The sequence below is a fragment of the Bufo bufo genome, chromosome 3 (assembly GCF_905171765.1).
Source record: "Bufo bufo chromosome 3, aBufBuf1.1, whole genome shotgun sequence".
In the NCBI taxonomy this organism is placed as follows: domain Eukaryota; kingdom Metazoa; phylum Chordata; class Amphibia; order Anura; family Bufonidae; genus Bufo; species Bufo bufo.
In genome coordinates, this window is record NC_053391.1 from 28353665 (window position 1) to 28371068 (window position 17404).

Consider the following 17404-nt stretch of genomic DNA (forward strand, 5'->3'; position numbering starts at 1 on the left):
GTTCGAGTTCGTTGGGTTCGGCCGATCTTCGGGTCTAAGTTTGGGTTTGGGACCCGAACTTGACCCAAACTCGAACCCGAACACCATTGAAGTCAATAGGGACCCGAACTTTGGTGCACTAAAATGGCTTTAAAATAGTCATAGTAATGGCTAGAGGGCTGCAAAAAGAAACAAAATTGGGGTAAGAGCAGGACAATTACACTGCAAACAAATTTGGATAGGGAAATGACTTAAAATTTTTTATATTCTATGTTATTTTAAGAAAATATGCTCCCTAACCAGATGTAACACTGTTTCCATCCTCCCTTGCATCTGGGTGACATACTCAACAACACTTTTGTGCGGTGTGGGTTGTTGTTCCCACGCCTCTTTGGCGACATCCAACAGACCGCGAAGGTGTCTGCAGTATAGCAGTTCGAAGGGCGAGAACCCAGTAGAGGCCTGGGGCACGTCTCGCACTGGGAACATAAAATAGGGCAGAAGAAAATCCCAGTCCCTCCCATTCTTAGACACCACTCTTTTTAACATATTTTTTAATGTTTGATTAAACCTTCCTACCGGGCCATCCGTTTGCGGATGATACACGGAAGTCCGTAACTGTTTTATGTGGCGCAACTTACAGAGTTCTCTCATGACTTTGGACATAAACGGGGTCCTTTGGTCAGTCAGAACCTCCTTAGGCAGACCCACTCGAGAAAGCATTTCCATTAACTCCTTAGCTATGTGTTTGGCTGATGTATGACGCAGCGGTACCGCCTCCGGGTACCGAGTGGCGTAGTCGAGGATGACCATGATGTGTTGGTGCCCTCTAGTGGACTTCGGTATTGGGCCTACAAGATTCATAGCGATCCGCTCAAATGGAACCTCAATAATCGGGAGAGGGACCAGAGAACTATGGAAATGTGGCTGGGGGTTGGTTATCTGGCAGGTTCGGCAAGACTTGCAATACTCTTCCACCTCTCTGAACACATTGGGCCAGTAGAACCGCTGTAGAATCCGGTCCTGTATTTTCTGCTGTCCCAGGTGTCCCCCAAGAACATGTTGGTGGGCTAACTCCAACACGAGCTTGCGATACACCTTGGGCACCAATATGCTCACCCCGTAGTTTATTTACCCAATACAGCATCTCCTGTTAAACCACAAAACGGGGGAACATAGACTCGGCCCCCGGTTGTTGCGGCTCACCCTCAACTACTACCACATTCTCCCAGGCTCGGGATAGAGTCAGGTCCTGGTGCTGTGGTGTACCAAAATTATCCCCAGAGACATTAAGGCCTGCCAGCTCAGGACCCGGCGGCAAGTCCCCCACCATCACACGTAGCGGGGTTGTCTCCCTCTCTTCCATCGAAGTGGCGGTCACTCCTACTGCTGGCCCTTCTGACTCAGGTTCCCAAGGTTCTGGCCTCCCCCCTGAGCCAGGCCACTCTGCTAGGGTTACATCTGTCTCCCAGGTATCGGTAACTTTCGTATCCGGCCAGAGTGCCGGGAAACCAGGGAAGTCTCTCCCAATTATCAACTCATATGGTAACTTTGTGGCGACAGCTACCTCATGCATCCACCTGCCGGCCACCGTTGACAGAGAGACCAGGGTGGTGGGATACTCCTTTAAGTCTCCATGAATACACACTACTCCGACCTTTCGGCCAGTATACTCGGCGGGCCGCACCAGGGCAGCTCTTACCAGGGTCACCAGGGTCCCTGAATCCAGCAGTGCCACCGCTAGAGTGTCCCCCACTTCCACCTGGCACAGGTGACTATTGTCTACAGTCTCAGAGGTACCTGTGGCACATAGCTTCCTGGCATACAATGAGTGGTGGTAGCCATAGTTGGTGTCCATGGGTTCACCCCGATGGGGGCAGTCGGCTCTTATATGTCCAGGTTCGTGACACCGTCAGCAGACCACTGGGGCTGGGTCTGCAGGGGGTATGTCCCAGGTGAATTTGGCTGGCACTTCAGGGTTTGGAGTAGAGATTTCTGAGGTTTAGCTGGCACCCTCCCAAAAGAACCCCCTGCAGATTTCTGGTGGCCTCATAGCGCTCCACCAGGTCGACCATCTCCAAGGCATTATTCAGAGTCTCCTGACCGATCCAGTGCTGGAGAGGGTACGGCAAAGCCCTCCAAAACACATCTGCCAACAGCTGATCCAACATAGCAGTGGGAATCAATATGTCAGGCTGCAGCCATTTTTGCAATCGGTGCAGCAGATCATAATATTGGGGTCTGGCGGGTTCAGCCGGGTTAAATTCCCACTGATGCACCCTCTAGGCCCAGACCAACACATTCACCCCGAGTCTCGCCAGGATCTCACAAGTCAGTCTCTTGAGCATCGGGGAGATCAAACAATACTTGCTGGGTAGAGATGTCCCGAATAGTTCACCGGCGAATAGTTCCCGGCGAACATAGCTTGTTCGTGTTCGCCGCGGCGGGCGAACATATGCGATGTTCAGTCCGGCCCCTATTCGTCATCATTGAGTAAACTTTGACCCTGTACCTCACAGTCAGCAGACACATTCCAGCCAATCAGCAGCAGACCCTCCCTCCCAGACCCTCCCACCTCCTGGACTCATCTGATCTCTGCTGTAAGGACAGCACCCCTTTTTAGGGCTAGAACATCAGTCTGCTTTTTTTTTCCCTGTGTAATCTAATTAGAGTTGCCTGCCTGCCAGCGTGTGTGTCAGGCTCACAGCGTATACTGTGCCCACTTGCCTAGTGCCACCACTCATATCTGGTGTCACAATAGCTTGCATTTAAAAAAAATATATAAATTTTTGACTGTAATATGATATCAGTCAGTTTCCTTCACACGTGTGCGTTTCAGGGCCTGCCAGGGCACAGTGTCACACCAGTGCAACTCATATCTGGTGTAACAGTAGTGTACATTTAAAAAAAAAATACAATTTTGACTTTAATAGATTGAATAGCAGTTAGTTGTCTGCAAGCGTGTGTGTCAGGCCTACAGCGTTTACTCTGCCAACTTCTGCCAGTGCACAGTGCCACTCATATCTGGTGTCACAGTAGCTTGCACGCATAGTACAACTTAACTAATCTAAAAAAAAAGGACAGGCAGAGGCAGGCCACCCCGCAGGGGCCGTCGTGGTCGTGGTGCTGTGATTCCCTTTGGCCCTAGAATAATGCCCATTGTTCAGAGGCCACGTACCCTGAACTCGAAAAGTTCTGACTGGCTAACACCCAGGACACCCAATTTTCTTTAGCTTCCGCTCGGAACCTTGACGCACATCCTCCTCCAGCTTAGCTTCGGGCACCTCTCAAGTTACCACTCGCCCGCCTGCCGCCACCAACACTAGCACCACAGCCGCTTCACTTGATCTGTCAGAGGAGTTATTTACACATCAGTTGGAAGAAATGAGTGATGCGCAACCATTATTGCCAGAGGATGTAGATAACAGGGATATGTCTCAGTCAGGCAGCATTACACACATGGACGTACGGTGTGATGATGATGATGATGTTGTACCCGCTGCTGCTTCCTTTGCTGAGTTGTCAGATACAAGTGAAGCGGTTGATGATGACGATGTGTCCGTGGATGTCACGTGGGTGCCCGCTAGAAGAGAAGAAGAACAAAGGGAAAGTTCAGATGGGGAGACAGAGAGGAGGAGGAGACGACTTGGAAGCAGGGGGAGGTCGTCGCAAGGAGCTAGTGGCACAGTCAGACAACATGCATCGGCACCCGGGGTCAGCCAGACAGCACGCCAATCAACGCATGCTGTTGCCACCACCAGAATGCCGTCATTGCAGAGCTCAGCAGTGTGGCTTTTTTTGTGTGTCTGCCTCTGACAACAGCGATGCCATTTGCAACCTGTGCCAAAAGAAACTGAGTCGTGGAAAATCCAACACCCACCTAGGTACAACTGCTTTGCGAAGGCACATGATCGCACATCACAAACGCCTATGGGATCAACACATGAGTACAAGCAGCACACAAACTCAAAGCCGCCATCCTCCTCTTTGCACAAAAGGCAATCCCCAACCTGTACTCGATTGTGCAAAAGGAAGTAATGGCATGTCTGGCACACAGTGTTGGGGCAAGGGTCCATCTGACCACTGATACCTGGTCTGCAAAGCACGGTCAGGGCAGATATATTCTTTTCAGATATCCAGCGGTGAAACAACATGCCAGTGAGGCGCTTGATTTGCGACAGCCCGACACGTTGGAATTTAACACTCCTAATGTTCGACCGCCTGCTCCAAAAATAAAAAGACGTTAACGAGTATTTGTATGACCGGGGTGCTAGGACAGCCTCTGCGGAGCTGGGAATTTTTTTGCCACATTACTGGACGCTCATGCGCAATGCCTGTAGGCTCATGCATCCTTTTGAGGAGGTGACAAACCTAGTCAGTCGCACCGAAGGCACCATCAGCGACATCATACCATTTGTTTTCCTCCTGGAGCGTGCCCTGCGAAGAGTGCTAGATCAGGCCGTAGATGAGCGTGAAGAGGAAGAGGAAGAGTTGTGGTCACCATCACCACTAGAAACAGCCTTATCAGCATCGCTTGCTGGACCTGCGGCAACGCTGGAAGAGGATTGTGAGGAAGAGGAGTCAGAGGAGGAATGTGGCTTTGAGGAGGAAGACCAACCACAACAGGAATCCCAGGGTGCTCGTTGTCACCTATCTGGTACCCGTGGTGTTGTACGTGGCTGGGGGGAAGAACAGACCTTTCGTTAGATCACTGAGGACGAGGAACGGGACATGAGTAGCTCGCAATCCAACCTTGTGCAAATGAGGTCTTTAATGCTGTCGTGCCTGTTGAGGGACCCTCGTATAAAAAGACTGAAGGAGAACGACCTGTACTGGGTGTCCACGCTACTAGACCCCCGGTATAAGCAGAAAGTGCCTGAAATGTTACCGAATTACCGCAAGTCGGAAAGGATGCAGCAGTTCCAAAATAAATTAAAAAGTATGCTTTACACAGCGTATAAGGGTGATGTCACAGCACAACGGGAATCTAACAGGGGAAGAGGTGAAAGTAATCCTCCTCCTCCTACGACCACGCAGGCAAGGACAGGACGCTTTACAGATATGTTGTTGATGGAGGACATGCGGAGCTTTTTAAGTCCTACGCATCGCCACAGACCTTCGGGGTCCACCCTCAGAGAATGACTCGACCGACAGGTAGCAGACTACCTCGCCTTAACTGCAGATATCGACACTCTGAGGAGCGATGAACCCCTTGACTACTGGGTGTGCAGGCTTGACCTGTGGCCTGAGCTATCCCAATTTGCGATAGAACTTCTGGCCTGCCCCGCTTCAAGTGTCCTGTCAGAAAGGACCTTCAGTGCAGCAGGAGGCATTGTCACTGAGAAGAGAAATCGCCTAGGTCAAAAAAGTCTAGATTACCTCACCTTTATTAAGATGAATGAGGGATGGATCCCGAAGGGACTGACAGTGGGCGATACATTCGACTAAAAAAGGCCTGATGAGATGAGCTGCCGTGGGCTAAAAATGGTCCACACGCTGCTGTATTTTATCTCTGAATGCCAGGTGACTTGCGTGACTTATCCGCCACCAACTAGGGTTCAAGCCGCAATGTTTTAGGGCACTTTCTGCCTGGGAAACAAACATAAATTTTTCTGGCCGCTGCTACAGCAGTGGCTGCAACAATACCTGATTTTTCAGGCATGTGTACATGCCTAATTTTTCTGGCCTCTGGTGCTGCACTGTGGCTTCAAAAAACAAAAAAAAAAAAAGGCACATACATGTGTCAATTCCCCTTTGTGATCCTTACCTTGTCGTGGTGAAGGGGCTTGCGTATCACAATGAAGCGACCACCTCTATGAGTGTGTTGGAAATGGCAATGTTGGCACACCCCAGATGATAAGGTCGTTGCTTCATTGTGAACAGACCAAAAGCGATCGGCTGGATAATTTTGCATAGAAAAAACATTAATTTTCTTTGTGATCATCTAAGGTGATCATTAAAGCCTACTAGGCCAACAATGGGCCCACACTGCAGAATCATTGTTTTCTGGGTCACTTAACTGTCACTGAACTACCTCAGCACGACCATAGGTTTTGTAAAACCCCCATCGCCTGCATCATAACTACACCAAGATTGACGCATAGAGGTATAAAATTTATGTCATGAGTGTGTCAACTATTGCGGTTGTCTAAAATCTATTCCATACACGTCCCCTGATAGGGGACGTAACAGGGATTAAACTGATAAGAATAGAACTACTTAACACACCACTCCTATCTGGTGGCACATTAGATTGCACGCCCAGTGCCCCAAATTCGAAGTAGGAGCACCGACCAAGCATCTTTTTCCATCTCCCGGTTCCTAAAATCGATGCCATATACACGTCCCCTGATAGGGGACGTAACAGGGATTAGACTGATAAGAACAGAACAACATAACACACCTTATAATAACGCAGAGAGAGGCAACGCAGAGAGAGGAGTCTGAAGAAGAGGAGTCAGAGGAGGAAGGTGGCTTTGAGGAGGTGGAAGACCAACCACAGCAGGCGTCCCAGGGGGCTTGTTGTCACCTTTCGGGGACCCTTGGTGTTGTACGTGGCTGGGTGGAGGAAGAGACCTTCAATGACATCAGTGAGGACCAAGGAACGGGAACGGGACACCGAGGCCAGGAACCTCGTTGACACGTAAACTACCATGTCTCCCAAAATAGTACAAATGAAAATTACATCTCTTCCTGCAAATAAACAACCCCTCAAAGTTTATGTCAAAGGAAAATGAACATAAAAAAAGTTGGGGATCTTGGAAAAATCATTGAGATGAAATGAAATTTTGCTAAACTACAGCCTGGGAGTTTTTTTTTCCTCCCAGGCTGTGAGCTCTGCGCTGCGATTGGATAGCGCTACAGCCAGGGAGAAGGAACGCCCATGGAGAAACAGGGCAGAATCCTCCCAGTATAACCAATTCATCGAAAATACCGGAAGACATAGCGGCGCCCCAGAATAATAGTAAGTGCAGTGAGTTCCCGGGCTGCAGCTCTACACAGCCTGATAGTTATCTTACAATGTTTGGACCGATGAAAGGTCCTCTTTAAGTTTATTTAGCCCCCTATTAGACACAAGATAACAGGTTAATTAGCAAATTAGCAGTTAGACACCCTACAAAACCCCCAGGGGACAATGACCATTATATTATTTTTTTAATACAGAAATATAATTTTATTAGGGGTGGGGGAAGATAAGCCTTTGGACTACAGGAAACATAAATTTTAGTAAGCAAATTTTTATTTAGCTGGATATCCTACAAAAGCACAGAAATGAACTGATAAGCTACTGTAAGCACTTCTTTGCCAAAGGCCGAACCTCTTGCGGTGCTAATGTCTACCTGGTAAGTCCTAATAAACATGTCCAGCTTTGACCTTTTAGCCACATTACAAATTTGCTCTGGGGAGATATGGGAAAACTCTGCCCAAGACATGGAAGTAGATCTTTGGAATGAGCCTTGATCTGAAGAGGACATTACAAACCTTCCATCTGATAACACTTGGAGATGGCATTAGGAATCCATTTTGCCAGATTTTACTTGGTGGATTTATTCTGGCCCTGGAACTAAAAAAACAAGGCTTCCGAATTTCCGAACCCAGTGACTTTATCCAGATACCATAGAGCAGCTCTTCTAACGTCCAGAGAATGAAGCTAGTATTGCTGTTCATCCAGATGATTTGCAGTGTACCGCCGCTCTGCAGTGGGACGCTGCATTGCTATGTGTCACGAGGGTATCTAGAGCCACGTCTGACTCCGTTATACCCGGGGTCAGGAGGTCGCAGCGGGTGGCTGCGCGCTCTATATCTAAAGATCACGTTGTTTCTTAGTGATTGTTTTCTGTGTTTGCCTTGCTATCCTTTTTGTCTCAATCAGGGATCCGTAGCTTCTCCTCCTCAGCTGTTTCTTGTCTGCCACTCCCAACCTCCTTATATTCTCCCCTCACACTTCTCTAGTTGCCAGTTATAGAGCTTCCTGCCTGGACATCTATACTGACCCACTGGAGTTGTGAATCCTGGTTGTCGTTCCAGAGTGCTTCCCTCCGGATCCCTGTTGGGCTTCTTGTTGTCTCCTGTTGTCGCCCACCTGGATTATATGTTGAGTTTGTATTGTCTGTCCTTCCCTTGGTGTTTTCCTTTAGAGCTAGTGGTGCGGACTAGTGTTCCCACCGCCCTGTTCACTATCTAGGGCTCAGCTTAGGGAAAGCCAGGGCTTTAGGCACGTGATCGGCGTACGGGTGAGGAACCCGTCTAGGGACGTCAGGGCAGCCAGGTGCCAGCCGCTAGGTGAGTCAGGGGTCACCACCTTCCCTCTCACTTGGTCAGGGCCTTCCTTGTTCCCTCCCTCTGTGTCACGTATGTGATAGTCACGCCGACCGTGATACTATGGTTTTTGACAGATGTGCTCATGTAGTTGCTTACCTCATGTACATCTTCCCCTTCCCTTTTCTTTCTCACTTTGGAGTCTTGTGACTCCTGTTGACCATGTAAACAAATCACTCTGGTTTGTTTCCATTATGTATGTAGCACTTATTGTTGCTGTGTCCAACCAATCCCATGATGCTCTGCCCCTTTCTCTGTCACATCTGCAGCACAACCCCTAACAACGCCAGCTACTTTATAGCTCCCTCCTCCAGTTACATAGACACTCCTCTATCACTGCGCCGCCCATGGACATCACATCATAGAAAATAAGAAAATGCTGCATGGACATGGTCATGTGACCACAGCACAGAACGGGAGACAGAGAACGGTAGGAATAAAGGGAAAAGAAGTACATTTCTGAATGACAGCGACTATTATATATTAATTTTTAAAGGAAGTTGATGCAAAACATAAAACCCCTTTAGGCAAGTTATTATACAAAGATTTTATGTAAGGTCCTTTGTGCTCAAGGGGATAAAAGGTAAAATCCGGTTTTAACTCTGTCACTGTTGGATCTTCTTTGATGAGATTGACCACATTCTGCAATTCGACATATGGAAAATCACTTGTGATGACATTGGTGACAACAGGGACCTGATTAAAAGTCTTTCCCAATTTTTAAAGCAATTAGCCTCTTAATAATCAGTTTTCTCACCAATTAATGTAAATGTATAATGCTTCAAAGAGATAAGGGACTTCATCCTTTTCATCATTTGAATCAAGCAATTAACTTTTACTTTTTTATGAGGCACAAGGGACTTAATGTTTGTGGAACACAAATTTCCTGTATTTGGAACACATGGTACTTCCTGTATCTGGAACACATGGTACTTCCTGTATCTGGAACACATGGTACTTCCTGTCTGTGAAACACAAACTTCCTGTATTTGGAACACATGGTACTTCCTCTATTTGGAACACAAGGTACTTCCTGTCTGTGGAACACATAGTACTTCCTGTATTTGGAACACATAGTACTTCCTGTATCTGGAACACATGGTACTTCCTGTCTGTGGAACACATGGTACTTCCTGTATTTGGAACACATGGTACTTCCTGTATTTGGAACACATAATACTTCCTGTATTTGGAACACATAATACTTCCTGTATTTGGAACACATAATACTTCCTGTATTTGGAACACATAGTACTTCCTGTATTTGGAACACACAATACTTCCTGTATTTGGAACACATTGTACTTCCTGTATTTGGAACACATTGTACTTCCTGTCTGTGGAATACACAAGACACTTCTTGTAGACAGCTCCTTCCATAGGACCTAATTTGGATAAAGACTGTGTTCCCATTAGGTAATTATTCCAGGATACTCTAAGTACTGTTTAATCATTTAATTTGGTAGGTAGAATTAACATTGACCTGATGTGCAGGATTAGGGCTCAAGCACTTGACCGTATGTATTTTGCAGGTCCGCAAAAAATACGGATGACGTCCGTATGCATTCCGTATTTTGTGGAACGGAACAGCTGTCCCCTGATAGAACAGTACTATCATTGTCCGTAATGCGGACAATAATAGGACATGTTCCATTTTATTGCCGAACGGAAATACGGACATATGGAAACGGAATGCACATGGAGTAACTAACTTTTGCTGACCTATTGAAATGAATGGTTCCATATACGGTCTGCAAAAAAAAACGAACGGACACGGAAAGAATATACGTTAGTGTGCATGAGCTCTTAGTGTGATGTCTCTTCCTCTTTCTGTCACTTCTAGTGAGCTGGCATGAAATGTGATAATAAGTTTATACTGTTTGTATGTTCTCTTTTATGTCTGATGAAGTCAGGAGCTCTTATCCCTGAAACATATTACAAGGACTTTTATTATAAACCTATATATTCAGTAAATAGATGTTTGGAGGACTGGTGGCGGAGCACTGAGGACCTATCGGTGGGAGAATCAATATGAATAATAAGGACAATTGACCCTGAGGGTGATAAGTGATCCAGGAAGGAGGTAAGTCGATGTGCTGTCTACTACCTCCTAGTACTTACTAACCCCTTATAATAATTTTACAACCATACTTCATGGCGTCTTAACGCCATTCTGTCTCTGAGTGCTGGATTATTTTTTGTTCATATTCCTTTGTATGCTATCAGTAGTCCTTAAAACCCTTCCTGACATCCGCCGTAATAGCGAGTGGAGCGAGTGCCGTAGCAACCGGGTGCTTGCTGTTTCACACATCAGACACTTGGGGCTAATGTCCTCATTCGGTGGTAATGCCGATCGTGGACATTTAATCCATCAGATGTCATGGTCCGATGTGACCACGACATCTGAGAGGACGAAAATCCAGAAGCGCTCGTTTGCTGGGCAGGAATGCTTCCCCTGGGCAGGGATCGGGGAAGGCATGCCATATAAGTAATGAGCCAGAGCCTGTACTAGGTTTCTAGGCTCATTACTTGTATATAATAATTTAGGCCTGCAGGTGCCAGGACCGAATTGTAATATATTGATCTATGTGTAGGGTAATGAATAAAATTTCATTACTCTATTCAATTTGCAATCTTATGACTGTGAACAGAAAAAAAAAAAGTTATGGCTCCAGGAAGGAGGGGAACAGCAAAAAAAGATAATTGCCATGTCAGGAAGGGGCTAAAGGGAACCTGTCACCATGAGAGAGGAGCTGAGCAGATTGATTATATAGTTTTATGGAGATAAATTTGATATAACTTTTATAATTTGTTAATTTTAAATTTCTGCTCTGTGTTCTGAAGTCCAGGAGGCGGTCCTATCAGAGATTGACAGCTTTCCCTCTATTACAGGGTATACAGAGATAGTGGTCAATCACTGATAGGACCGCCTCCTGGACTTCAGAACACAGAAAGAGCAGGAATTTTAATGTATAAATTACAAGTTTTTCAGAATCTTTTCCAAAAGAAATATAAATCAATCTGCTCAGTTCCTTCTGCTCTATAACATGCTTCCTGCAGATTAAACTGCATTTTCATGGTGACAGGTTCCCTTTAATAATTCCCATTTAGTGAGATACTATGCTTCATGTAAGATGTTCCTCCAAATGTGAGCTACCACTAAATCCTCCTTGTTCCTTATTTACAGGACGGTAACAGATAAAGTTTTCTTTAGAACATGATGCTGCTTTCCACCGAACCACCAAGGATAGACCAGGACAGAGACCACATGGCTGCGAGGATATTAGACCTCACTCTAGAGATCATCTACCTGATAACTGGAGAGGTGAGAGTCTCACATGACATCACTCTTTTCTCTATTAATAATACAGGTAATGATTGGAAAGGTGAAGGACTCTTAGATTACATGTAGTGATCGGTGTCTCCCCATACACAGGATTACACAGTAGTGAAGAAGTCGTCTGGTGAGTGTGTGACACCCCATGTGTCAGGAGAATGGAGCGGGACCCCGGGAGCCATCACCGAGCCTCCACCTCATTCATTGATACATGAGCAGAAGATCCTAGAACTTACCACCAGGATCACCGAGCTGCTGACCGGAGAGGTGAGCGCTGATGGGAATGCTGGGACATTCTACAATAACGCCAAGGAGATGTCTGGAGGATGACTGTATGATTGTGTGTGTCAGGTTCCTATAAGGTGTCAGGATGTCACTGTCTATTTCTCCATGGAGGAGTGGGAGTATTTAGAAGGCCACAAGGATCTGTACAAGGACATCATGATGGAGGATCACCAGCGCCTCACATCACTAGGTAAGAGGAGATCTTCCTTCATTATAGAGGAAAAAATGTTTGAGGATCACCTAGATTTCACCCATCTTCTGATCATCACATATAGACAGTGTATTCAGTCATTGGGTTTATTTTCTATAGATGAGTCCAGTAGGGGAAATCCACCAGAGAGATGTCCCAGTCCTCTATATTCCCAGTATTGTCCTGAGGAAAAGCAAAATGTCCCACTCGATCATCAGGTGAGATTTCTGCAAATCTACTTTAAGCTGATGTAATGACTTTTTTCTACTTGACTTCTCCAGCAGGGCAGTATATGTTCAATAAGATCTTATTGTCTGTTGTAGGTAATGGCTACTAATGGTTTCTGGTTTCATAAAAGATTTTGTTAAATTTCCACCCATTTCTACATGCCCTTAGCAACTAAGATGTATGCCTTATTCACACGTCAGTGTTTTGGTCAGTGATTTCCATCAGTAATTGTGAGCCAAATCCAGTATTGGAGCCTCCACAGATATAAGGTATAAGGCCTCTTGCACACAAACGTGTGCGCCCCGTTGCCGTATTGCGGACCGCATTTGCGGATCCGCAATACACGGGTGCCGTTCCGTGGGCATTCCGCAGCACGGATGCAGACCTATTCACTTGAATGGGTCCGCAAATCTGGAGATGCGGAATGATGCGGAACGTAACCCTACGGAAGCACTACGGAGTGCTTCTGTGGGGTTTCGTCACGTACTTCCATTCCACAAAAAGATAGAACATGTCCTATCTTTTTGCGGAACGGCCGGATCGCGGACACATTAAAGTGAATGGGTCCGCGATCCACTGCGGCTGCCCCATGGATGGTGTTCATGCATTGCGGATTGCATTTTGTGGGCCGCAGCACGACCATGGGGCGCACACGTTTGTGTGCAAGAGGCCTAAGGGAAAGATCTGCACCTGTTCTGTGTTTAGAGCCGCACCTGGTTTTGCTGGAAATCACTGACCGAACACTGACGTGTGAATGAGGCATTAGTGTGGATAGATGTAAAGTCCTGCAGTCATGGACTCAATAACAGCACAATGCCAATCAGCTGCTTCTAACCCTAACAGAATATAGTCATTAGAGATGAGCGAATCAAAGTTGACGAAGTGGAATTCGATCGGAATTTTAGGAAAAATGTTATTTGCACTGAAGCCGAATTTCCTCACGCTTCGTGGTAACGAATCACATTTTTTCCTAAAATAGCTGCTGCACGTGTTAGGACATGGAGCAGAGAACTCTGGGGACGAGGGATCACCCATAATGCCATGCATGCAGCCAATCAGCAGCCAGCCCTGTGATGTCACAGTCCTATAAATAGTGGCAGCCATCTTAGATTCTGCCATTTACCAATGTACTTAGTGCAGGGAGAGACATCAGCAGGCGCTAGGGACAGTGATAAAAAAAAAAGCCATTGTACTAAAAAAAACGATTGACAAGGGTAGGGAAAGATTATTCAAGGTGTAGGGAAAGGATAGGGAGGAATCATTTCACAGCATTTATGTTGAAGAGGGTTCAGTAGGGGAGTTTACAGCCTGGGTAATAGGAACGATCCTATTACACCTTGCTGCACTGACTGGGGATCCAAATTGCCATTATACAGCTCTGTAATTCCAGCAAACCGTTCTTGTTATTGGGGTGCAAGTGCTGTGTGATAACAGGGTTTATTACAAGGAAATATTTCTACGTCTTATTTGCCCTTGTGCGGTGCAGTTATATGTTCTAAAGCATTTTTTGGCTTGTATTAGTGGGAAAAAAAGGCTTGTTAGCCGTTGTGTGGTGAAGTGCAAAAATGACAGCCCTTTTTGTCATGTATTAGTGGCAAAAGTAAAATATATTTGCCGCTTGGCGGTGAAGTTATCTGTTGAAAAGCCTTTTGTGGCGTGTATTAGCCGAAAAAATAAAAATATATTTGCCGCTCAGCTGTGCAGTTATATGTTCTAAAGCCTTTTGTGGCGTGTATTAGTGGAAAAAAAGGGCTTATTAGCCGCTGTGTGGTGAAGTGAGAAAATTACTGACTTTTTTGGGGTGTTTTAATTTCCTATTTATTTATTTGATCTAACAGTATGTCAGACAGAGAAGTGACAGGCCCTGCACAGGGGAGGGGCAGAGGATTAAATTTTTATGGTGCAGGCAGAGGTCGCAGCAGAGTAAGGGGTCATGGCAGCAGGGATCCCTTCGAGAGGCCTGAGCTCCCAGTGTCAGCTAGCGGTTGTGTCGTGACCAGTAACCCAGCGGTTCTTGAGTAGTTCACTCGATCTTCGACTTCGTCGCAGACCCCCCCTTAGTTGTGCCCTCACTTGTCCTCAACCTGCCTCTGTCCTTTTCTGTTCCCAAAGCCAGAGAAGTATTGTATGCTGTCGGCTCAGCTCCACTATACAGCGAGGACGAGCTACTAGAGGACAGTAAGCAGCTACTGGCCAGCCAAGATGAGGAGGAGACATCCGCCACTTCCTCCACTAGGCGGGCAAGTAGTGATGAGGAGAGTGGCGTGGGAGCTGGTGTTACGAGCGGTCAGGCTCCTGAGCCAGAGATGGTTGAGGAGGACATCAGTGACGTGCAGACAGTACTCAATGATGAGGATGTAGCTGATAGCATTTAGGAGCCAGGTGACGAAGGGGCTTCATTTTTTTCCTTTATAAAAAAATGTAATATTATAAAATCCGGTGTCTCCATGATAAATCTGCAGCATGGGGGCCCCGTGTGGCTTCTGCACACTTTCAAAATAATCCTTCAGCGGGGCGAATGACAATGACCTTCCCAGGAGCTTCTGTCGGGATCAGCTGTTCATTTCTGAGACGACCGTATAGTGCGGGGGGAATCTAAAGAACCTCTCCATCTTTGTGCACCACATGATGTCCTCCTTCCCATCTATGATGACTGGGAACTCGTGATTGTTTCCCTGATGAAGAGACCAGGGGCTGGAATTTATGGTTTGAATCTTGATGAACTTCACGACTCTTCTGGACTCCAAGCAATCTTGGAGCTTTGTCTTCTCATTGTCTGTAGCTACTAGAGGCCTGTTCATGCCAGGCAGGTTCCCCCAGAAGTATCTGGCTCGATGAGCAGTCGATACCGCACTTGCATCAATCTTGACAGGATTCATCTCCAGGTGGAGAGAAATTGTTTTTTGGAATGCTTTCTCCATCACAACCATGTTCTCTAATAACCAGAAGAATGGCCTATTTTCTCCTGTCTTAGGCAACACTTTATTGAGTTATCGTGGAAAGTAAAAAAACAGTGGTCCACGGCCCCCATAAAGGCCTTTCTGGTGCGGGTTAACCACAGATAAGTCATTACAGGGACTGCCGCCAATTATCAGATCAAATTGTCCCCATTCTTAAATCTGTTAAATTAAATTTAAAATATTAAATTGAACCAAAGCGTGATTAAAATTATAAGAAACTAAACTTAAATTTGCCAATATATTATCACAATCTTCAAAGGAAATTTCCAGACAATCAATTTGCCAAGCCTTTTGTCCTGGAGAACGTGTATTATTAAATCGTGTTTTAAGCAACACTTTATAAAGTTGAAAATGTTTTACCTTCTGTGCCATATTCCCTATAAATGAAAAAACAAAGTGGGGAGATCAAGAAAACGATTACACAGGGCATGGGGGAGGAGGGGTCAAACATGGAGGAAGAGGAGGACACGAAGCAACATATATTCAATACTTCAAACCTGTTCCCAACCGACACCGAAGATCCAAGGAGGGGGGCGGCAGGAAGCAGCGGAGACTGAAACATCAGAAGTAGGGCGTAGTGTTGGGGGTAAAATCACCTACACGACGGTGTGGCAGTTTTTTGTTAAGCCATCGGAGTAGGTGAACATGGCCATGTTTAGAATTTGTGGGCAGAAGGTGAAGCGTGGTCAGGGTCTCAATGTTGGCACCACGGCCCTGCGTCAACATATGCAGAGTCACCATAAAGTGGCCTGGGAGAACCGTGGCCCCGATGTGGTGGTCCAGCAAGCCGCAGCAACTGCTGCATCACCCATTGGCATGCAGCCAATTTCAGGCAGTCAAGGCTCCACCACCTCAGCCGAAGGGAGCTGTCTGTCTTTTCCATCATCTGCTGGTCCTAATGCTCCTGCTCCTCCTCCTCGTCACTCATTCTGTCAGCATTCGATCACCAAAGCGATTGCCAAGAGACAACAGTATGCGTGCACTCATCCAACGGTGCAGAAGCTGAACGTGCTCCTGGCCAAGTTGCTGGTGCTGCAGTTTCTTCCTTTTTCAAGTGGTGGACTCTGCATCTTTCAGAAAACTGATGGCTTGTGCCAAGCCGAGGTGGAGAGTCCCAAGCCGTCATTTCTTTGACAAAAAGGCAGTATCAGCCCTGCACAAATATGTAGAACAGAAGGTGGGCCAGTCCTTGAGCCTGTCGGTGTCTACCAAAGTGCACAGCAGCGCCGACGTGTGGAGCTGTAACTATGGTCAGGGACAATACATGTCCTTTATGGCCCTCCTGGGTGAATGTGGTTCCTACACAACCGCACCAGCAACTTGGCCAGGTGACGCCGCTTCCGCCTCCACGTTCTCACGCCATTGGTCCAGCGACAATGTCCGCCTCTGTCTCCTCATCCTCCATCATGTCCTCAGCCTCCACTGCAGGGACAATTAACAGTGCCCCACCAGCATACCACATGTGCAGGGCATGGCGGTGTCACGCTGTTCTGCACCACGTTTGCTCCACAGACAAGAATTGTTTTTTGTGGGTTATTGTTCTGACAGATCAGAGAAAGGGCAAAATAATCAGTGACGTCAACACAAACTTACTGCTGACACTCTCTCCACTCTGTTGGGTGGGGCTCTACTTGTATAAGCATTTAATAGAACACATTCTGTAAACATCTATGTGGAATCAGCTGACGACAGTGTAAAAGGACTGTTCTTCTTCTTGGCGCTAACATCGACCTGTAAGGCTGAGTTCATAGTTGAGTAATTTGGTCAGTTTTGGCCACGTGACTGCCCAAATAAGTGAAGTGTGCAGTGATTCTAAGAGCGACGCCTGTCATCTGCATGTCATACTGACTCACAGTATTATTTCACTACCACAGCAGACTCCCTATGCATGTTACTGCAAGGCATAGTGTTCTACACCACTGTACAGGGTCTCTGTAGCCAGGAAATAGCCGTATTTTAACGTAATTCGCCAAGAATAATTTTGGATCAAACCGAATTTTTCCCCAAGAATTTGGCGACTGGAATTTTTAAAAAATTCGATCATCTCTAACTGTCATATATTGAAAGAACGTACTAGAAAGACATACGGTTTCGGTCCCAGGGGTG

At 46.5% G+C, this 17404-nt stretch overlaps 1 protein-coding gene and 1 long non-coding RNA gene across 5 annotated transcripts in view; both read left to right on the top strand.

The window, feature by feature from the left end:
- Positions 1 to 17404, top strand: part of LOC120994415 (zinc finger protein 420-like) — a 289066-nt gene that overhangs the window by 10224 nt on the left and 261438 nt on the right. For 2 of the 4 annotated variants that reach the window (XM_040422960.1, XM_040422959.1), the window contains exons 5-6: positions 11987 to 12110; positions 12231 to 12328. The exons of the other annotated variants lie outside the window; for them this stretch is intronic. In XM_040422960.1, coding sequence (XP_040278894.1) covers positions 11987 to 12110; positions 12231 to 12328 — 222 coding nt within the window. The remainder of the gene's footprint in view (positions 1 to 11986; positions 12111 to 12230; positions 12329 to 17404) is intronic. 4 annotated transcript variants of the gene reach the window in all.
- On the top strand, positions 9631 to 11879 carry LOC120994433. The gene is made up of 4 exons (XR_005777412.1): positions 9631 to 9714; positions 10208 to 10381; positions 11486 to 11623; positions 11735 to 11879. It is a non-coding gene; the product is annotated as an uncharacterized LOC120994433 (long non-coding RNA).